Genomic DNA, 23,957 nt, shown 5'->3' on the forward strand with positions numbered 1-23,957 from the left:
TTTCGGAGACCTGTGTTTTCAACCACACTGTATGTGTGAAGGACATGCAAATTAAGTAAAACATAGAATCTGTCATTCCCTTCGTTGTCTTGGAGTTACTGGACAATTTGTGCTTATGTGCTGGCTCAGTTAGGGACCAAATCGTCACTTATCCTGCTCACATTCTCCGTCTTAGGTTGCACTCCGCCACTCATTAGCTACTGCTTAGCGCTTAGCGTAACACACAGCGATGCTGCTGGCGTTTAGAGTGCCTGTGGGAAATCAAAACTGCATGTCAATGGTTCTGCATTTTATTAAAGTCATGTATTTAATTAATTATTTAGTAGCACTCTGCACTGCTCGTGATAACACTAAAAATGTAATTCATCATTCACCCCTACTGCTAATCAAACATTACTTCATAACTCAGCCGTAGCACATCATTGTACATTTGTAAATTGTAAATGTATGGATTGGAAAATATGTGGAAAGCACAAGCTTTGAAGTTGTTTGAAGATCTATATTAATATTTTTGGAGGGGTGTTCCTGTTGTCTCCTTCATTTCTTCCTGTTTAGTATTGTGTTGTGTGGTTGTCAGAAATCACTCAGATGAGACCTAGTTACCGTAATCTTATGGGCAGATGTCAAGGACAATGCATTTCCTATTGTCCCATTTCTCTTGTCCTACCATTCACCAACATACTTCATATTCCATCTATAGCTAGTATGACATTGCTAATGCCTGGATATTCCAGAAACATTGTATACTCTCGCTATGTATGTTGTGTATTATATTTGCTTTCATCCCAAGGGATTTGTTTTATATCAATTTTCCAATATTTTCTGACACACTTTCGTATTCGGAAGATGGATAACCCAACTGTTCAGTCCCACTCTCTCTTAGCCATTGTTCTCTCTCTCTATCGCTCCCTCTTTTTCAGGCACATTCACAGTCAGCACGGACAGATTGTTTAAATGTCACCCCTGCTCGCAGTAGCCTCTGATGTTATCTGCTCTGGGTTATTGCAGGCCATGCGACCGCCTGTGGTAGCCTTGGAGGCAAACCTTCTAATGCGCTGTAGCCCTCCACTCATCCTGCTCCACTGAAAACCAATACATTCACTCGCACTGACACAGCCAAATCAAGCTGGAACGATGAGGCTTATTACTGGACCTTTGAATGTCAGATAGAAGAGTGGAGTGAACATTATTAAATACTATAAGAAGGAAACACAACGGAAGGAGACGGAGAATACCCTTATTAAATTTGCCTTTAAATTTTACAGTATTTGCAGAAATCATTTTGTAATTCTTATCTTCACCTTGCTTTTAGATACTCTGTTGCTGTTGACATTTTCCTAATACTGTTGAGGTCCCCCAGAGGACTGTCTTAGGTCCTTTTGTATACTCTATAGACTTCATTTTGAATATATTATTTCCTAAAAAAAACATTGACTTTCACTGTTGTACTGATGATTCTTTGCTTTTTTATGCCCTTTTATACAGTACAGCTTGTTAAATCTTGATCTAGCTAGAGTTCTGGATGTCTTGTTTTACCCCCAAAGTAATTGAATCAGTGTAAGAGGTCCTTGTAATTGCTCTTGTGCATAAGCACTTTGAGATTTGGGAACCGTTACACCAGCCTGACCAGAGTATCTCCGACAGCATTCACAGAGATTTATCTCCCACTGACATCCGACTAAGTTGCAATAATTTACCCTGGAAGAAAGTACAGAGTCACACTGGAACTCCCTGTCTTAGAACAAAACAAAATAAGTGTTCGTTTGTGTTATTTCTACTTGGTACAATGCTTTGTTGTGTTGTTTTGAAAGTGCAACATAAATAACAATATAAGTATAACTTTTTCCCAAAGGCAGTTAGTAATGTGTTTGAAAGGGATGCTTGCTTGTCGGCTGGTATTTAGTTCAGGTGATCACTTGGCACTCTGTGTTCATCCCATAATGTTATCTCGGCATGAGATTGTTAATAAGGAGCTTAATTTAGCAGGCTGGCATATGTTAGCATTGGCTTAGGCTGATATTGTTAAGCCATTGCTGTCAGGTGAGTTTCCTGTGACGTTACAGTAAGGATTTTTGATGTAACCCTTACAATCCATTACATTACAGAATCTCTTAGAATTGTAGATGTTTTACCTGCCCATTGGCACTGGGTCTAGATTACTTCAGCTTCTCTTCCATTTGAATTTACCCTTTCCCTTTCACTGTGATTCATTTGTACTCAGACCCAGTCATGTGCACATAATGGCAATCACCAGTAGGTTTGGCACAAACCCAGTCAGCAGGCTTTAGTGAGGCTCAGTCCATATCATATGTGTGCATGTGCGTCACAGGCTCTGTGTTTGGAACTGAGACAACCAACAGCCATGAAGTTCTTCGAAAAACCAATGGAAAGGGATTATATTAGCATTTTAGAGCACTGCTGACAAATCAATCTATCTATCTATCTATCTATCTATCTATCTATCTATCTATCTATCTATCTATCTATCTATCTATCTATCTATCTATCTATCTATCTATCTATTCATTCTTTTGGCTATGTAAGCTCTTCACCTGCTTCTGTGTCCCATGCCTACTGTATCTCTGTCCAAAATGGTAGATACTGTAGAGATGAATTTAATATCTACATTCCCGTCTGATTGGAGGTTAGAATGGCAAAAACATTATTATTTAACAATATATGAGATAGAATAAAAACAAAATAAAGCTGTCCATGTCTTTTTTATAGTCATGAAAACGAGATGTTTACTTTTTTAGAAGTCTTAATGCATGTATTTATCAGTAGTTTATGCCCTTTATCCAGAGAGGCTTACGTTTGGCACAGTTTTGCTGAGGTCTGTTGGTCAGCAGGTCTTAAGGAGCTGAAAGAGGAGACTGGACTGAACACAAAGCCTTCTGTACAGGGGGTGTAAGCAGAGCCGGTTCTAATCAACCTGCTTGCCCACCACAAAGGGAACCCTGGCTTAGGTTACCCAGTAGCTCCAGCACCACATGGTGTTTGGGCTAGTGGGTAACCTAAGTCAGTAACGTCTGTTGATTTGCACACGCACACCTACACACACCCACACACACATGCCCATAAGCATAGGTCGGCACAGGACAGACATTATCAAATACACATACAATACATGCATACTGTACACTGTCCACACTTCTATCCACATATTCATGCAAACCTGCAAAGAGCGGTGGAAAGAACATGGGCCCACCAATAGGAACCTGCTGTAGCACTGAACTTCTCATTGTGGGAGAGAAAAATCCATCCCTCCCTCCATCGTAAACAGGGCTTTCTAAGAATGTGGGCCTAGGTGTCACTGCTGACCGTAAGACACACTTTGTGTGCTGTTAGAGTAGGAGGAGGGGAGGAACAAAGTCTCTGAGGCTTATCCTCTGAGTGAGAATCCCCGGGCAGTGTGACGGTCAGCCAGAGGCCTGCTGAGCTTTGTATCAAGGAGCCATAGTGGATGCTGCCATCACCAGTGGTTCAGGCCATTTCCTGTGGTTACTGTGGGAACACAACAGTTGTCAGGGTGTGTCACAGACAGCCAACAGTCTGCACCTCACTGAAACATCGCCCAGTGAGGTGGAGCTATTATTAGCTTAGGTACAGCAAAGCCTCTTAGAGATCTTTATTTAACCGGATTGGCTGTCTGATGTATGGACACTTGAGGAGCGTGTGACGCACCTGACTTTGAGGAAGAGTGCAGGGACTTCACACCCAAGGCCATTGACAGAATGACAGTACCACCGTGTGTTTGTTTCCTCTCCTCTCCTCTCCTCTCTTAAAAGGTGGCCAGGGTCTGGCTCTGACAGGGGGCTTCCCACCCCCACCCCTTTCCTCACCATGTTTTCAAACTCAGACTTTACTTGAGGGGTTTTAGATGACAGCTTAAACCTATTTTGGAACAGCAGCGATGAACAAGGTAACCTGCTTGTCCCGGGTCTGACACCCAATCCTGACAACACTGCCAGTTAACCTCATTTTCAATATGAAAATGTAGAAAAGCAGATGGACTTTAAAATGGCCATTCTCTGCTACTATACTTTAACCTGTTAACTAAAACCCTCACAAAATGAGTGTCAATCTATTTGAAGAGAGCAAAAGCCAGATATCACATTTAATAGATTCAAATGACAAGTAAAACTAAATTCACAAACCCTTGACTGTCTAGAGCAGAGCAACAGAGGATTTTGTAATCTGTTATCTGACGACAAGCAGTCCGGAGGCAGACCTTCAAATGTCCCTGCTATCATTGCTACCACAATGCCACAACATACAAAAAAAGAAGCTAAATGACTATAGTGGCAAACATTGACCTGCCCTTTGTCTACAGTGAACACATTTGAGTCTTTTTTGGTTGTCTTTTCTAAATTGTTTGATTGAACTTGTGCACTTTCACTTCAATCTGTGTGTTTACAAACATCCTTGCAGGTAGAAGATGGCACTGAGGGTACTGTGCTTTATCAGAACCTGCAGCAGTATAGAGGCTGAATAGATCCAGTTGAGACACTCGTGGGGCGGCAGTAGCTCAGTCTGCTGGGCCGGACAGCTGGGAACCGGAGGGTCGCCGGTTCAAGTCCCCCGTGTGGACCAAGTAAGCAGACTGGTAGCTAGTGAGTTGCCAGTTTGCCTCCAGAGCACTGGAGGTGCACATGAGCAAGGCACCGAACCCCCAACTGCTCCACGGGCGCCGAAAAATGGCTGCCCTGCACCCCCTCTGTAGTGCATGTGTTTGTGTGTGATATGTAGGGGGTGTGTGATATGTAGGGGGTGCAAGACAAATTTCAATTGTGTGTGATTGCTGTCAGGTGCATGCAAAATGACTTAAATAAACTGTCTTATCTTATCTGATGGGCCAATATAACATTATTTGTTGTGATAAGGCTGATGTTTCTTCTGTATTACTACTTGGAAACTACATCCTGTGGTCACCTCACTGTAGTGTACATGGTCAACTTATGCTGCTGTTGACAAATTGTACCTTATTAGATATCATCCTATTTCTATAAACAAAAGCCACCTGCTTACTTCCCCATGAGTTTTTTGTGGCAGCTTTTCAGACAAGTGAGAGGTGAAGCAGACTGGAAAGGCCCTTTCTTTATCTTTTATTTTTTTATTTAGTGAACCATGCTAATGAAGGCAGATCCTGTGGGGGAACGATGGCTGACCCGCCTGCTTAGAAAAGTCTCTGATTGAGGACAAGATGTGAGCATGCACCCGCACAGCAAGCAGATTGTTTTCAACCAACTCACAGGCTGTTGGAAAGGTGATCTGTGTTATGATGAAGGAGTATTTATGGTTGCTCTCACCTCGTTCTTATTCTCTCAAGCTGATAATGGTAAATAATGTATAAAGTATATGGGCTTATACTGGAGCATCTATGGGAAATGTGAACAAAATAGTTTTTCATCTTCAATTGATCAATCTGCAATTCAGTGTTCGCACTTAAGAGGTTTTTGGTTTATAAGTCATCTTGAAATTCAGTCTTTGCATGAAATTTGCCAGGTTATCAAAAAGAAAGGAAGGGCATGCATGATTGATTCCACTGGTGCAAATAGAAAAAATATGTTTCAGCCCTGTAAAACAACTACTGATGGTGAAGAAAAGCCATGTCACCATGAAATGAGTGTTGAGAAGTGTGATTTGTGTGAGAGTGGCCTGTGCATTGTGGCTGGAAGCTTCTCTCTGTATCGTCCTTCCTTTGCTCCCAGTCCGTCAGTCAGACGCTGTCGACAGAGGATCCACTGCTGGGTCTTGTGACAGGCAGGCAGGGCCGGTGTGAAGTTGAGCAGCTATAAATAAAGAAGTTGCTGCCACTGCCTCTGTTGCTGCTGCTGGGGATAGAGGGAGGGCAGAAACACAAACCTCCTCCCCTTTTCGCCAATTCCTTTTAGACTCCCTCTAACCAAGCTTAGGGTTGGCCTGTGTGCAAGGTAACATCTACTGAGACTTATCTATCTTTGAACCAATTTCAAGACATTTGTCTGAATCATTTCCCCTGAAGGTTTCTTCACTTCAAGTGGGTTCATTGGTGGAATATGGAGAAGTGTTGTGTACTGTCATAGTGATTTCAAAACCTTATCCTGTACTGGGTACACTTAGCCAAGCGAAGTGTTGTCTAAATTTGCTTCTGGCTAGTCAGTGATACATTTCTAAAAGATTGAAGGTCTAAAAGGTCATTTTTTTTGGCTTTTTATTCTGTTGTGACGTCATATTCATCATTGCTGAAATATGACTTTTTATTCTTCCACTTCTAGTATCACTTATTTCAAAGATCAAGTTTGAAAGAGGAGATAGGTCATAGGAATGTTTTCTCCATTTCAGTTCAGTTCTTTAAAGGAAAAGAGTGATGAACACATGTGGCCTCTGTAATACCTATGTAGGACAGACACAAAATATCCCAGGTTAAAAACTATGTAGGAACTCAAAGCATGGGAACATTTTTTGAAACAATTACGCCTCTAAATATGGCAAAGGTTTCACTGAAGATGTGAAATTTGTGGGGGTGGCTTCAGTCGCAATGGGTGCAGCAGAGCATAGTCAGTGGAAGTTTATCAATAACCTCTAACAGAGCTGTGCCAATGTGGATAATGCGGCTCTTGTCTATTTATTTGTTTTTGTGTTCGTGCGCGTGCGTGTGTTTGTGTGTGCACACATATATACATGCTGCCTGTGCCGGATGACCTTTGATATAAATAGCCTGCCGGGGGTAGCTGTGATGACAGCTGAGAGCACGCACGGTTGTGTGAATTTGTTTCCTGAGTAGAGCTGTTCATTGGTTATCCCTCTTGGACCAAAGCCTGTGTGGCTACCTTCAGACTCCAAGCCTCAGTCAAGCTCAATTTCCATTTATTGCTCATATCGGATTATTTTGTTAGGCTTTTCACCTTGATCTTTGAATGTGGCCTGCACCTGATACCAGTCTGTACAGATCACACACCTTACTCCTAAACAACGCTCTTGTATTTGACAACATCTCTGAAGCTCTCAAGCTCTGTGTTTGAGTTCAGTGAATGCTGGTTCTAATAAGCACTTATATAAATACAATTATTTTCCATATTGCTGTTTTATTTATGAACTCATTGCACTTATATATTCTTGCTACAAACTGTGTGAATGACTGAGTTTTTTTTATGTTTGATTTTCTGGTTGTGCCATCATACAATGGCAGAAGAACACAGCACAGTCCTTTTCTGTTACATATTACACATAGATTGGAGGTATACAGTCGCCCAGATGTAATTTTTTTCCGTCATATAGATATGAACGTAGCCTATGACCACCTGCTACCCAGCAACAGCTGGCACTCTGCCCATCCAACAATACACAAACACATACAGTAATGCTCTTAGAAAGGTAGACAAAGTACAACATAGGGCACACCCTTACTTGGAGGCATGTAAATCTGGAACAGCAGTATCAGTGATGTCCTAATCAGCTTGCCCACAATGAGGGCAATCCCTTCAGGAGACATGCATGTGAACTATTGTTCAAGGCGAGTCAAACTGAATGACCAATAAATCACTGGAACTGTTTGATACTGCCACAAAACAGTTTGTTCAATTTCGTTTTTTAACACAGCTTGGTTTCTGGTAATGATACTGTACTTGTGCTTTGATGATTTTACCTAAAGACTCAGACAGGAAGTGGGTGGCCTGCTCAAGTGAATGCTGCTGTGTGATTTGATTCATTTGGTATTTAAGTGAAAAAGAAGAGGCAATATAGGGTTTTTGTGTCAGGCTGTTGAAGGTGGAGGCCTTTTTGTATTTCAGTAGAACAGTGTGTGTATGGGGCTTGACTCACATGTTTTTATGACTGTAATGTACGCCATTGCTCACCTTTCATATACGTACAGCCCAATGATGAATACAGCTAGTTCTGGGAACTGCAAGAAATCACTCACCGTAACATTCAGAAAGGCGGATGGAGAAAAAGTGGATTTTACAATTCTAGATTTAAATGATTCATAACACCTGGAGGATGGTGGCTACTTTCAACAACAGTGAAAACTGCTAAGCAAATTCTTGTCTGTTTCCGGAACTTGTTGAAATCAATGCCATGAACATTGAAACAGAAACAGTAGTGATCACTGTTAAAAATGAAGTTACAACAATACCTTAATTCTCCCTTCTTTATGTGTTTGTTACTTAGATCTGGAGCCCGATGACAACACATCGTTCTACATCCTTAATGTGGGACAGCCCCAGTCTATGGTGACTAACCACCAGTCTATTGGCCTGTCTTGTCATGGCATGCAGACCCACTCTCAGGTCAACAACTCTTCTCCACGCCTTCAGTCACACAAGTCAGCCTCTGAGCACCAGAGCTATGGGGCACATGACTCAAAGTACAGCACCTCGCCCCTGTTGCTCTCAGGTCCTTTGGATGCACCTAAGGCCTTTGAATGCCCCAGCATCCAGATCACATCCATCTCACCCAGCTGCCAGCAGGAGATGGATGCCAGTGAAGGCGATTTGAGGGTGAATGGCCCTGATGGGGACTACCATCGGGACAGGCCCCTGTCCAGGGACCACCTGTATTTGCCCCTGGACCACTCATACCGGGACTCTTCGCTCAGCCCTAGCCCATGCAGCAGCCTCTCCTCTAGGAGCTGGTTCTCTGACGCCTCCTCCTGTGAATCTTTCTCACACGTCTATGATGATGTCGACTCGGAGCTTAATGAAGCAGCTGCCCGGTTTACCCTGGGATCCCCTCTTACATCTCCAGGTTGTGCCTCTCCTCAAACTTTTGGTGGAACTATGGAGGAGCAGCCCCAATGGCAGCAGCAACACTCTGCCTTTGTCCACCACTCCCACACACCAGTCCCAGGGACCCTGTCACCTCGCCAGTCCCCCTGTCACTCGCCACGCACCAGTGTCACTGATGAAAATTGGCTCAGCCCACGGCCGCCATCGAGGCCTTCCTCACGTCCCACTTCACCTTGTGGGAAGAGACGTCACTCCAGTGCCGACATTTGCTACCAGGGCTCAGTGTCTCCACATCACTCACCCACAGCCACCCCAGGGCCGTCGCCAAGGGGCAGTGTGACAGAGGACACCTGGATAGGCAGCCCCTCTGTGGGCATGTCGCCTTTTCAGTGCTGCCCGACTGAGGCTGACATCCCATCCAAGACCAGGAAGACCTCCCAGGACAGAACAGCAATGCAGGCTGGGAAAGTGGAGCTGGGGCTTGATGACCAAGGGAACATGTCTCCTAATCTAGATTCTCCTTCAGAGGAGAGCCTGCATTGTCTGAAGAAAGACGGGCCTGGAGAACAATTCCTTTCAGTGCCCTCTCACTTCTCCTGGAATAAACCCAAGCCTGGCCATACGCCCATATTCAGGTAAATGTGTGGGACAGTAAATAATAAAAGTAAATAAAAGTTAACTTAACTTAACTTACATGTAGAAGACTTAACCTATGAATAATTCACACAATTTCTTATTTGTAAAGGTTACAAACGTGGTTGAGAAAACTTTCTTCCTTTCTGTAATCAATGAATGTAATGAAAAATAATTTCCTGATGAGTGACCTCCAAGCTGGGAAGAAATTTGAACCTAAATGCAGCAGGAGGTGTTTACATAACTCTTATCTGTATCTTTATTTTGTAAATTATTAATGAAATAACCTCAACAGCACTCCCGATAAAATCATAAAAGCTATTAGTAGATCAAGGCTCAACAAGTATTAAGATGCCATTAAGATTGAAAATTGTTTTGATCTTGGAGAGAAGGTCAAACCTATGGACTGTTATTGCTATAAAACAATATTTTTATTATTATTATCATTATTTTTATAAACATGGCATTGAGGTAAATGATCTAACAGCTCTTTACGTAAGTACATAAGTAATAAGCCGACTATATCTGCTGATCAGTGTTCAGTAACAAGATCGGCAGTATAAATCTGACATAGTTCCACTGTAGGGTAATACAAAGTCATTGGGTCGTGAAATGAAGCATTGAGGCAAACGCAGCCATTCGTACAAACAACACGCATACACATACACACATTGAAGCAATATAGGTGCTGTTAGAAGCTCTTAAAGTAGAAGAGGCTGCAGTTTTAAAGAGACTGCAACCTCTTCTCCTTAAATGTGTGCAGCAGATGAAGACAAGGCCTTGTTTGTGTTCTGTGGCCCTTAGCACATAAATCAGTGCAGAACACATATGGTTAGGGGGTCACCAGACATACACAAATATACACACATGCGTACACATAACACACATCCCTGCTCGCATAGACATTAGCACTTTTCATACAACAAAGTTAGCTGTAGTGTGATGAGTCAACAATTCTTTCTTACCTCCCGAGACCTTTGCCCTTTAGTTTCATGTCCTCTATGATTTTAAAGAGGAAGGTATCACCAGGGTGGGCTCTTCATTCATGTGTTCTCACAAGTCACACACACAGCTAAGCAACAGATGAAGTCCAGACATTCAAAGCTACCTGATTTAAATTTGGAATGTATTCATTAATTATTGCTGTTTCTCTAGTAGAAACAGTGTATTAGTCACATACATGTAATAATCACTAAAAATGAATAGGATAGGCTTTTGATGATAACAGCAGTTTCATGAAGGGGGTTGAACTGGGTTATGGGAACGTGACTAGAATGGGAGCCCCAGCCCTGTAGCTTGGACATTCGAGAAAGGTTACACTATTTCAGGTCATAGGCCACAGCTCCTGCTCTGCTCTGTCACAAAGCTCATATTTCCTGTCCTGCCCTACTCCTGTTACCGTGGCAGCCATGTAAACCCACACTTCCTGGGTGGTTTTGTCACGGCTGTTTGAGGAAAACAGAAGAGATGAAATGCCACAATTAATACTACATTGATGCTAGGTCTTTATAGGACTGCTGTGAGATGAAAAGATTTAAAAGAGCTTTTTGTTGACTGACTGTTAACCATATAACATTATAAAGAAGGCCAAAATAGTAGTTACAAGCTATTCCCATAGCAGCTGTGGTATACTGTCTTTGCCTTCATTTAACAAGATACAATCTAAAGTGGTTTTGGAAGTCATTGTGACGTGGTCATTTCCATCTGGTTAGAGGATCTGTAGAATCTTGCTTAATTATGTGATGTTTACTTACAATTTTACATTAAGCAAACTATTCCATGACCAAAACATCACACGCATGCCATCTTCATTCCATAATACAGTCTTTCCTCTGCATTTGGTGCCAGTCTTTGAACCGGTTTATGGAGTGAAAGCCTGGTGACGTCCCTGTCTGTAATTCAGTCTGATCAGGCTGGTCTGCATGTAGCCACTTGACAAAGACATTTGGAAAGGGAATGATTAAGGGACTACAAGTTAATACATTTTCCCTTAAATTGTCTTCAGTCAAACCTCAGAAGACTGTTTTGTCTTAGGAGGGGACGAATAAAAAATGAAGCCAGTGATTGTGCTGCTGTGTGACAGTGTGCACAAACGGTATGTACACTGTGTTGTAATGTGCAGTGAGGTAGAAATGACAACGTGCCATTGGATGTCTGCAACTTTGCCCGCGGGACAGCACACACCTTCAGCTGCTTACAGTATTACACAGGCACAGACAGTAACATACCTACATGTATACATGCAGACACTCAGCATGAGGTTGCACACCGGTGCACACACACACTGTTTTTATTTTCTTGTGTATTCTGCAGTGCAATGCAAAATATGGCACTCTGTAACTGTTACCAGACGTGAACACCTGGATGACACACATACTGTGTGCGATGTCAACAGCAAGCCTCTGGACTCATAATTAACCAATGTGTATAGCGTGAAGATGTGACAGGTGTGTACACTATGGCTTACTATTCATAGCTCACTCCATTAGTAAAGAAATTATATAATTAGTAAATAGCAATCCTGAAAAACAAGTCCAAATATGATAAACAATGTCAATGTGCACTTCAGCATGAAAAGCGTTTACACTCATAAGATATGATGTCATTGTCTGTTGTGAGGATAATGTGTTTAAACTGGTATGGTTAAGATTCATCCCACAACTTGTTTCTCTGCTAAAGTTTGGTATATTTATTATTTAAATTTTGAACTTATCATAACTTAAACCGTGCACATCAGTTGACATACTGACTTTCACCACAATGTCCCGTTGAACTGTATCACCTAACAACACATATAAAACAACAACTGGTTAATTTAGTCCAGTTCACACACAGTTTAATAGTTTGAACGTGTGATAGGCCTATATTTATATCATTATCATATCATAATCATGTTCAGTAGAGATATCATTGGGATTGTATATTAATAAGCGGCACAAATAAAAACAGTTAGGTCATTATTTGGTTAATACTAGAGAGTAATGCCAGTGTAAAGAAATTGCAATTGGGAAGAAACTGAAGTAATTCACTCAAATGTAGAGACCCAGTTTCTCTGTGGAGACGGCCAATGAGTGTTTTATTTTCGAGTGCAGCTGTTCAAATATGATTGTGGCCTACACAGATAAAAAAAGAAGCTGGGAGGAAAAACATACAATGGCAGCCCCTGTGGTGTACGGCACATACACTAGTTATATCCACATACACACAGACAGGGACACACACACTGTCACTCACTCACTCACTTGCTCGCTCGCTCACTCACTCACTGTCTGTAACAAACAAACACACTCTTCCACTTTGCTCAGTTCTGTGCTCGCCTCTGCCCCTTCCATCCACCCATACCCACAGGCCCACATAGTAAATGGGTAGAAACTCGCAAAGAAAACTCCCTCTAAGCAATGATTCACCCCTATAGTCTTAGAATGACCTATTACAAGTGTTAATGCTTTTAAAACAGTATTTATGTGTGTGGGGATTCCAGTGATTCACTGTCTGTTGGGCCTGAGTACATTTAGCAGTTATTATACTGTTGCAGACCATGAAAGGGGAAAACCACTCTGTTCTGGTTTTGAATGTTTTAAATGTATGGCATCTAGTATGTTTTAGTGACTATTGTCAATTGCTGTAAATTTGAAGAAGCGAAAGTTTAGCCCACCCACCTCTACACCATGATCTTACAGGAACTCATTTGTCACAGAGATGATTCACCGTGAAGCTTATTTGCTTAATTCATTGGATCATGTTCAGTCCTACTGTTGTCCCTCAGGCTCAGGCAGATTTTCAATGGTATTTAATATTGCAACCACAAACATCTCTGCTGAATCCTGAATGAACCTTCGGACTGCATCTTTTACACAAAATGGTTAGTATCTTTAGTTTCATTACAACTTATATTTTACACTGTTCTTTCCTCAGGACCTCCTCCCTGCCTCCTCTAGATTGGCCGCTGCCGAGCCAATTTGGCCAGTATGAACTCAAGATAGAGTTGCAACCCAAGGCCCACCACCGAGCACACTATGAGACGGAGGGCAGTCGTGGAGCTGTCAAAGCATCATCTGGTGGTCATCCAGTTGTCAAGGTAACATGCTTTTGCTTTTGCAAATTTTTCATTGAGAGACCCTTGGCTTTAAACCTGAAACAAATCGTAGGCAAAGCTCCTTAAGGGAACATAAATACTGGAACATCCACCTAGATGCCTGCCAAGGAGCTGTAGCACAGGAATCTGCCGATAGCTATCGATCTCAGTCTACATGAATGAGCTATAAATAAATAATTACACCGCTGTATTGCCCATACATTACCTACTGGTAGTGACTAAGCATCATAGTTAGGGTTTCATTTTACAGTTTTGCATGTGTGGATTGTCACATGGATCCTCTCCTTTAGCTGCACTGTCACTCAACCTGTTGAAGCAGGACAAGGAGCATGCAGACTGGAGGACTGTCACTGTAGCCCATGTCAGCTACTCTGACATTTGATAGTAGCTGAATGAGACGAGGTGAACTTACCTGCAGCTTGGACTGGTTTGCCCCTCCCAACTAACAGAGAATGAGAGCAATAGCAAAAGATTTCAGTCTCATTAACATTGCAAGACCACAGTGACAGGCTTCCTTTGTGCTTATGATTAAGCTATGGCCTTACAGCTCGGCCATGACCGTTGTTGTTGAACCCAACAATGGCAGAGTTCAACCGTTGGCCTATCAGCCTCTACATGCAGTCCATTGAACTAAGAATGTCTTGGACGTTTGAACTGCCTCCAACATTTTATTTAGCAAGTTTTGAAATGTAGAAATGAATTGGCAGATTTTGTAAAAAAATGTTCTCTCTCTTTAGCTTGCTGCCATTGTTGAGTTTGTATTTCATTATGTATTTGAATGTAACCAACCAGGTGATTGAGTATACATTAATAGTCAAATAGTAAAGATTCTCAACAGAATTTCCTGAAATAACAAAGAAGCCCTTACTGGTGCCATTTGTCGCTTTAAAACAAGCAACCCCCTCCTACATTCAGTCATGCAGGCTTGCTCTACTCTCCCTTTAGGCCAATGATTAACCATTTCAACCTCAGTTAGACCAAGATTCTGTCTTTGCCATATGTGACAATGCATAATTTAGCCATTAAGTTTTTTCACCAAGCATTTGCCCTCATTACTTACCCTCAAGAGGGAATTGTTTGGCTTAAGACCTTATAGTCTAGGTCAGACATGGCAGTTTTAAGTTGATTCCAATGATGCTTCTTCTTATATCTATTATGAGTAGTAGTAGCAGTAGTATCTGTATTGTGTTTTGTACAGTTCAGCCATTCAGGGTTTACCAAGACTAAAAGAGCTTACATCTGTGAATTTCCGCGCCTGGGGACAAAAACAGGATTATCTTATCTTAACTTATCCAATGTGAGTTAACCCTAAGGAGGCATACATAAGTAATGGAAGCACAGGAGAGAGACATGCGTCCCTAGACCTATCTGTATGAGTACATACACTACAGAAAACCTCAGAAAGTATCATTAAAAAAGATTGAAGAATTTCCCTGTAAACAGCCAGAAGCAGTACAAAGCTACCATTTAATTACTGAAAATGTGTTTCTGCTGCAAACAGCTTTTATGACCAAAGTGACATACGGCAATGTGTTGTTGCAGTCTGCATGACAATTGTACTTGCTCCTCGTCATCTCCCTAAAGCAGAGGTAGAGTGAGGGAGAGAGACAGACAGGCGAATGATGAATTGAATGGTTGATGAATGTGTCTATTGGATTTCTAAATTATGTGTTTATGTTTTGTTAATGCAACCATTCAGTGCAGTGGAAGTTTTTTCAATAACTAATCTTTTATTTTCTTAATATTCTGACATGATCATGAAATGATCAGCCGTCTTTTGTCATGTCAGGATAGATGATATCAGCACTCGTCTTACAGTCTTCGTTTACTAAACATTTGTTCCTCTACTGAAGGTCATCCCAGCCTCTTTTAGGTGAACTGTGCAAAGCATTTATATCCTGAAAGGTCATTTTAAAGTTGCGATGCCATTGTTATTACAAAAACATATTTCCTTTGAAAACGCGTCAGACCCTACAGTATGCTGAAACGGAATAGAAACTAAACAAGCAAAACAAATGGCAAACATTTTTATATTTTATAGTTATATATAACCTATTTATATTTTAAGTTTTACTCATGACACACTTTCATTGTACAACATGCAGTATACTATAACTGCACCCATACCTGAAACTCTTCATCCAGCGTTTTGTGATTGATGATAAACAGCAACTGTGGTGTCTACTAAATATGTGTTGCATAAGAATTGCCACATTTGTTTGCACAAAATGTAATGCAATGTAGAAGTGTTGTATTTTGAGTGTCCTCTCTAGTTTGTCAATTCCACTGTTTCACAGGATGAAATTCAGATAACCGCAATCTCTTATCACCTGTAAACCTTTAATCAATCTTTAAACATGCAGAACTATAAGGAGAATGAGGTATCTGAAAGAGATTTTGGCCCAGTATGTGTGTCGTAAGGGGTCGGCGCACTTGAAACCGTTAACAAGCTCATCACACATATCATGTCTCCCAGGTGCACTGTAGGTGTGAAGCATGCTATTCCCTACTGGCAAACTGACACTAGTGCCAGCTTCTGTGACAGGAGCTTCTCTGCCACAGAATTAAAAGGCATAGAATGTTATGGCATAGAATTATTGTTTAATACATGTTATTACAAGTTAATAACCCAATTCTGCATTTCACCAGGTGGAAGCTTTTCTTATTGATATTGAGTGAGATGTCTTGAAAACATCCGAACAGTCTCAATTGAAAGAATACAAGACTACAGTTTTGAGAGTTGTAGTTTTTGTATTCATGGAATTTCAAGTAAAAAAAAAGGTTTACTTCCATGACAAACCTCTATTCTGCTTTAAAATACCATGTTATGCAGCAAGTGCCCTTTCTACATATTCTACCTCTTTGATGCCCGGCTCTCAGGGGGACCTCTTCTACTCCTTGGGTATTTATTCTGGTGGTGTGATGTCATCAGATGACGCTATGGCAGCCATCTGGACAAGGTGGTGACTTCCTTTTGTGGCAGTGTTGTTGCCCAGATCAAGGTGCTGCAAGCTGCTGTGTCAACAGAAAAACAAAAGAGAGGGATAGTACCGAGCAGGGAGCTGTGGACCCGGATAACATGCGTATAAGACCTTAGGGAGATATAAATGTTTGTGTTGTTCTAACAGCGTATGGGAGGAATAGAGAGAGAGATAGAAAGGAGCAAGAGGCAGTGTTCACCTTGGTTTGTTAATATGTGTTAATACTAAAACTTTCCCTTCTATGTATTTGATGGAGATGTGTTCTATGGAACAGTTTTACCAGTTGTCTGTCGTTGGTGTGCATTTGATCTCCTCCTGGCTTGTTTAAAGTCTGGTACTGGGGATTTCTGGGTGTCAGCCTTTGTGTTTTGGCACCCAGATTTCACACAGAACAGTCAAAGGTTGGAGCAGGTGGAGCCCACAGCAACAGAATAAGCCGGCCCATATGGCCTTGTATGGGCAAAAAAGCACACTTGCATGTAGCCCAGATTGATGACTGATGATATACTAGCCAAGAACAGGATTATGCAGCCACATGCCCTTACATGCAATGCAATACATAAAACACTTCAAATGTCACACTTTTTTAATAAAGAATAGGTAGTGGCATAAGAGAAAAAGACTATAGAATGAAACAGCTATGAGGCTCAGGCTAGGCAATATTGTCAAGATATCATATTGCATATTGCATTGCATTTTGACATTGATATTGATCGATATTGATTTGATATATTTGACGTTTTATGCTTTCCTCTACAAATTGAAAGTGAAACATACTGTATCTATATATTTGATGCAATTGTCTGTAGTGTATATTTAAGGACCATAACCAAGATCCGTTCCTTTTTATTTTATTTTTTCATTTTATTTTGCATGTCAGGCAGTCCAGGACGTGGTTGTGTGAATGCGGGGTTGTGTGACTGGGGTTGGGTGGGGTTTCGGGGTGGGGTGTCCTCTCTCTGGTTCGTTTTTTTCTCTCTCTGTTTCTCCCCTATCTCTCGCTCTATCACAACCTATGATGCGATTTGTACTAGCCTACATTGCCGTTTGACATCATCCAGAACATCATCAAGTTCTGTATGTACCCTATGACATCATTGCAACTCCAGTCTACTTGTACTCTAACTCAGGGTCTATGTATAATGTTCAACAATGATAGCAGGGATAACACAACCTTCCTCCCTTCTCTCTATCTCTCTCTCTTTCCCCTCTTTCTGTATAAAAAAATGATCTCCAAAATATCCTACACCTGTATGCACAATGTCTGTTTCAATAAAAACAAATTGCAAAAAAAAAAAAAGGACCATAACCAATTAGTTCACAAAGTTTTATTCTTCATTTATATGTTCTGCTTTTTGGTTTATGCTTAAATAAACATAACTAATTGTATTGTTTAAGAAACAAGACCGCTCAAGTGCAAAATTAAAAATCATAATTTTGCATTTGGGACATAATCACTGAACCAGAAAGGCATTTATATTGTTAAAATACATTATGTTATACATACTTACACATGATACAAAAAGCTGGATCATTTTGAGTCTCATTAATAACTTGTTCCATGAGGAAGCACCAGAGAACCTAAATGGAATCCATCATTGTACATGCCAGTATTAATCACACTTATTCTTGACCGAGCTAATTGTCAGTCATGCGAAAGAGTGGGTCTCTAGCCATTACAGCATATTGATCTCTGGTTCAAATGCTGGTAGAGACCTCACTCTTGGTAGACATTTTGAATTGTCATTGCAGGAAAAATGTACTGTTGTAATTGATATTATTAGTAGACTGCATCCCTTTTTATTTTTGTTTTGTACATGGTTGCGCTAAATTGAACAGAGTTATTAACTCCACCTGTGCTTTTCCTGCAATAGCAGGTCATATATTTAATGTGATAATGATCCATTAGTGGTTTAGGGTTAATTCCAACCAGTATATGCTTGTGTTTGCAGTTAACTCTAGTCAATTCAGTTGAAGTGAATACAAATATCCATGGATGTTTCCACTGCTTTTCCCCGGGTCTGGGTTGCAGAGGCAGCATGCTAAAGCACAGTAGTCCAGATGTCTAGCGTTGGCCTCCAGCTCTTCCCGGGGCATCCCAAGACTTTCCCAGACCAGATGGGTTATGTAATCCCTCTAACATACTCTGGGTCAGCCTTGTGGTCTGTTCCTAGTTGGATGAATACTGTCCAACTGGGACCACCCTAGATAAGATACTTACATTTCTTCTCTTGGGCAACAACAACCTAGAACGGACAACCCAACATTTTGTCACAGTGTGCATTGTAACATAAATTATGTCCCACTCATGAAAGGGAACATTCTCATTCTAATTCTAATACAAATGTCAATACATTGTGGACCAAATGGCACATAATTTAAGTATTCGTAGGTCTTCGATCTCAACTCAGCTAACACTGCTCCATGATGCTCATGATGGCCCTTTGTTCGCAAGACAAAAACATCAACATCCACCCTGTAGCTCTTCTACTTTCATACTTCAGTCATTTCTAATTCACAAGAAAGTAAGAAAATTGGCCACTTTTTAACAAAACACCGTATAGATCCCAAGTCTTTTTAATGTAGCTGGCCATCTGAACTTTGTAAAATAATATTCGTGAAGTGCAGGATGGCTGCTAGTGTGCCTGGCTGAGTGGCTGTTTCAGTCATTCCTCTGGGACCGGCTGCAGACCATAACTGGTACACCTGTTGCTAGGAGACATATAAGTCCAAAGCCTCTACGGCTGGCTGAGGTATCCTTGTGCGTATTTAACCAGCTTTATTGAGAGCTGCTGCACCCACACAAGTGTAGCAGCCCCTGTGGTATTGCCTGCTGGGCTACATAACACAAAAGGCTGACACACACATACATACATACATACAGTAATCCCAACCCTATACAACGCAATAACAAAGTGTACAAAATAATATGAAACTTTCCTACAATTTACGGATGAAAACTAAGCCCTGTGAAAAGTTGTCCAGCAACATTTTGAATTTGAAAGAGAATATGACTGAAACTTTCCAAGAGGACTTTACTGTATATATTTGGCCATCACCAAATCCCCCCTCCCTCATGCCCCTTTGCTTTGTGTATTGGTGTTACATTTGCCATGCCTCATTTCATCGGCTCTCTCTCCTTCACCGTGCTGACTCTCTTGATAGACTGGTTGCCATTATTGGGCGACACACAAACAATGTAGAGCCACGTGGTTTGCACTTTGCCGACTGGCTGGGGCCTAGCATTGCTTTGCCCCTAGTCTCTTTTGTATGTAAACATGTTGTAAGCTTGGCTCTTATTTGTTGTAATCAGGCTTAGCACACAGTGAGATGTCACTGAGTGGGGAGGAATAGAGAGAGGGAGAGACAGAGAGAGAGAGACGAAGATAAAATGGAAACAGGAACTGAGCTTGGACCAGTCTAGCACAGCCATATACAGCCCTCATGCAGTATATAGTAAACGCTTTTGTGTGCGTGTGGGTGCGCGTGCATGCATGCATGCACATGTATTGACCTTGTTTAAATAAACAGTCAACCGGCCCCCTGGCTCTCTCTGCCCTCCCTAGTGTGCTCAGCAAACAGCAGGCCTGTGTGAGCTGTGTGTGTATGTGTGTATGTGACATAGAGGGAGTAAGAGAGAGAGCACAAGTATAAATGTATCCTAGGTCGTTGTGCCACAATGCTACAGTAGGGAACCAACTTGTAGACAGAATCAGCCAGACCTACCTGTGACCTTGACCACCATTGCTCCTGTTTCTACATCTGTTGCGCACACACTTGTAATCCACACACACACGCACAACAAACCTTTCCAAGCACCACAGTTTACAACAAAGCCAGTAAGCTTAAATCCACACATTCTAATACACCTACACTCTCCAACACAGGCTTCAAGGCTGTACTTTACACCAGCGTGAGTGTATGTAGCTGTTCACTCACTCACTCACTCACTCACTCACTGGCTCACTCACTCACTCACTCACACAAGCGCACGCAGTCTCACCATGGCAACAGCGGAGCAACACGGGGAAACAACTTGGCAGAGTCAGGCACCCTTTGTGAGAAAGTGTCGAGTTACGGCAGAGGGTTGGAGCTGAGGAAGGTGAGAGAGGAGGATGGGGTGAGATGGGGAAATTAAGTGGTGAGGAGAATATGAAAGGGAATAGGTAAGAGGAGAGATGAAAAAACCCGAAATGAATGACAGGAGTAATTTGTGCAGGTGTTTGAATTGAGCCAGTTCATCACTGTACGATGTGAGGGATGGTTTCTTACTCAGCCCTGCCTAAGTTCTAGCAACTTTAATCCCAACCTCTTACTCACTACTGCTGTTTTAACTTGTTGTTATGTTATGTAAAGTCAAAATACTGTGTTGTGTACAGTATAAGGTATGTCTGCTTTCCTGTTGGTATGGGTGTGCATTGACGGGATATGTTTGCCCCTCAGCCAGAGAGGCCTATTACTGGATCAGTGGAACAGATGAAGGCCAAAAATAAGCCAGGACTTTATTTAGTGGGGGCTGAGTATGTAACTGTATACAGAGGTTTTATTTTGGGGGAGAGAGTTCATCCTTTACTTGAAACAAAAGTCAGAAGCAGCCGTTGTCGTAAGCAAGTTGCAGGCATCAACAAGCATTGCGCCACTGACACGTGACGGTTTTTAATGTCAGGCGAATGTCAGTTTAATAGAAGAATCACTTAAAATGTCTCGGTTGCTTTCTGACTCATCAGTTTGGGAGAAAGGTGAAGAGGTAAAAGTGCAGAGACCCCACACCCTGCTGTGATATTTCACACTTGAGCATAGATTTAGCAGGTTGTGTTGGGGTGACCTAGGAATGTGAAAGGGTGCCATGTGAGTCTGAACGTGTGCTTGTTTACATGTCTTGCTGTTTGAAGGTGGTGCTTTGCCAATGTTCTGGCCTAAAAGTGTTCAAAGGACATACTCTTGTTGTTCTCGCCTGACTAAATCCTTGCTTGTGTTGTGTGTAAGTCTCATGGTTACGTCACTTTGGCTAAAAGCATCTTTTAAATGTGTTAATGTTAATGAAAAGAATTTTATTCTACAGTTTCAAAACTATTTTGGAAATTACTAAGTCATGACTTAAGATTCCACCCCTTGTGTATTTTTGTATATTGTAATTATTATTATTAGTAGTAGTAGTAATGGTAGTATTGTTGTTGTTGTTGTTATTAGTATTATTGTCATGTGATGTTATGTAATTACTTGTTTTACCTAGATTCCTTTCACATATCTCTTTAAAAGCCTATTCCGAGACAAGGACCGCAAATTAGCTTCACATAGAAGAATAAACATTGCATCTGTTTCATTCTGTTGGACATATACATATCATATGTACATATACAGTGTATATATATGTCTCAAAAGTGAATGTGCCAGAGTGAGCCCTGTTATGTGGTACGTTTCTGTTTGAACTGCAGTGTTGATTCACTGGGACGGCTGAAGTAGGGCCTTTCTTTCTGGCTTTCTAATGAGGTTTTCCTGGTTGATTATTTGATTTGGAAAGCACTCCTGGCCTGCTGAGTGTATGTTTGTCAACAGTCTGGCTCTGTGCCAAATTGCTCATGTGCTGCAGAGATGGAGAGAACACAAGACGACCCTAAGAGAATTGAAGAGAAAGAGTTGTGTCATTTTGACTGTGACCACGCCTGTGTTCATACTTGACTTTTATAAGTAAAAGTCAAGCCTTTTGGATTCAATAGTGCGGTTTCCTGGTGGTTCGGTGTGGTAATACTTGTATACTGGGTTCACATTAGGGTTGCAAACAATGCCATCTTTACATCGTCCAGGTATTTTCATACATTTTGTCATGTGGAAAACATTTGTACATCATTTGGTTTTTACAGCTTACAACAATTTCACCATAACACCTGTTGGCACAAGATTTGGCACTGAATTCGGTGATTTCAGTGTTTCCGCTGCCATTGGACAGGCCGCGGGATCTGAGCCAAAAAGGGGCACCGCCGGGCTGGAAGATTTCTTTAATTATGGAAATATAACGATGATCCAGGTGCACCCGTGCCGTATGAAAGCAGTGGGTTGTGCCGGCTGGCCCTTGGTTTCGGCACATAACGAATGCTTGTATGATTGATTCCTCATCAGCGTCTGCCTGTGTCACTGTGTGGTCAGTTGACCAAAGCAATTTAAAAAAAACAGTTTTACAATGTATGTTTTGGCTACACACACGGCTTGTTTCAATGACACAACGATCTGTATCTGTGGGGGATTCGTAAGTATACACACTCCAGGGAGGCTGGAAAAAATGTAAACTTTGGCACTCACAGGATCCTTGTGATTTCCCACATCACAGCTCAGAAGTCACAATTACCACATGTGATGCATTCCGGTGCTCATATTCAAAATACAAAAAAAGGAAGTTGGCTTCTTTTTGTTTTGTTACTAAATTATTTATAGCAGTTTGAAAAAAAGTCCCTTAACAACCACATATATGTTACAAAAGCTTTGTTGGTGCCATGATAGGCGCCAGGCTAGGGGAAACGCTGACTTTGCATTTTTGCATCGGTTTACGTCTTTGATCTCTCGTTTTAAAACTATAATCTACTGAATCTAATAATGTAATGGACCTTAGTTTGTTTTATTTTGTTGAATGACAACAGTAACTAAAATGATATTGGTTCCAAAATGCGGGTATTGCATGGATACCCATATTAGAGTTTTTCCAGCCTTTTCTTTTAACTAGCAGAACTGATTTCTTCCTCGTTTTGATCCTTGTTTGTTGTGATTACATCCGTGTAACATTTAGTTTTTCCTTCTCTATCGTCTCACACATACATTCCCACACTGTTAACTCGTTTTATGCCGTCTGGAACACACATGCTGCTGCGAATAAACATGCCCTGTCCCTGATTTATGCGCACACACGCACGCACGCGCACACACACACACACACACACACACACACACACACACACACACACACACACACACACACACACACACACACACACACACACACACACACACACACACACACACACACACACACACACACACACACACACACACACACACAGTCTCTCTCTCTCTCATACACACACTTAAGCGCTGCCTGTGTGTGCTCCCACAGACATCATCTCAAAGGAAGCAACATAACCCACAAGACTGTTGATCCCATTTGACCCCATGTTACTTTGAATCCAGAATAATGATGTCAGTTACAGCCATGAAGCATTCAGACTGGGCTGCGTAATTACCTGCCACTTCCAAGATTCACACTTTCATGTGGCTCGTAAGATCTAATGTGGTTTTCAAAGATGACTCTATTACTGGTATTATACAGGACCCCCTGCTGTTCCTCAGATCAACTTCCTCCCTAATATGGTACTTAATGGGGTTTATCGTTTTCAAAGCTGGATTGGTTGACAGTTTAGTGGTAGCGATAGGAATTGCCTCATTAAATGCAGTGTCAGTACAGTTAGGATCAGGACTTTGATAAACCAATAGAAAATTGACAGTAGAAATATTGATCTATCATTTGTATGGGTTTCGTTGTGATGGAGAAGA

The 23,957-nt window shown here is 41.5% G+C and overlaps 1 protein-coding gene across 1 annotated transcript in view; it reads left to right on the forward strand.

Annotated features, from left to right (window-relative positions):
• The window catches only part of nfatc3a (nuclear factor of activated T cells 3a), a 54,103-nt gene that overhangs the window by 6,786 nt on the left and 23,360 nt on the right, over positions 1-23,957 (forward strand). Inside the window, exons 2-3 of the mRNA XM_076155419.1 lie at positions 8,152-9,343; positions 13,257-13,419. Of these exons, the coding sequence (XP_076011534.1) occupies positions 8,152-9,343; positions 13,257-13,419 (1,355 nt within the window). The remainder of the gene's footprint in view (positions 1-8,151; positions 9,344-13,256; positions 13,420-23,957) is intronic.

This window comes from Genypterus blacodes, unplaced genomic scaffold (genome assembly GCF_046128005.1).
Source record: "Genypterus blacodes isolate CSIRO-AG114 ecotype Tasmania unplaced genomic scaffold, CSIRO-AGI_Gbla_v1 ptg000067l_1, whole genome shotgun sequence".
NCBI classification, from domain to species: Eukaryota; Metazoa; Chordata; class Actinopteri; order Ophidiiformes; family Ophidiidae; genus Genypterus; species Genypterus blacodes.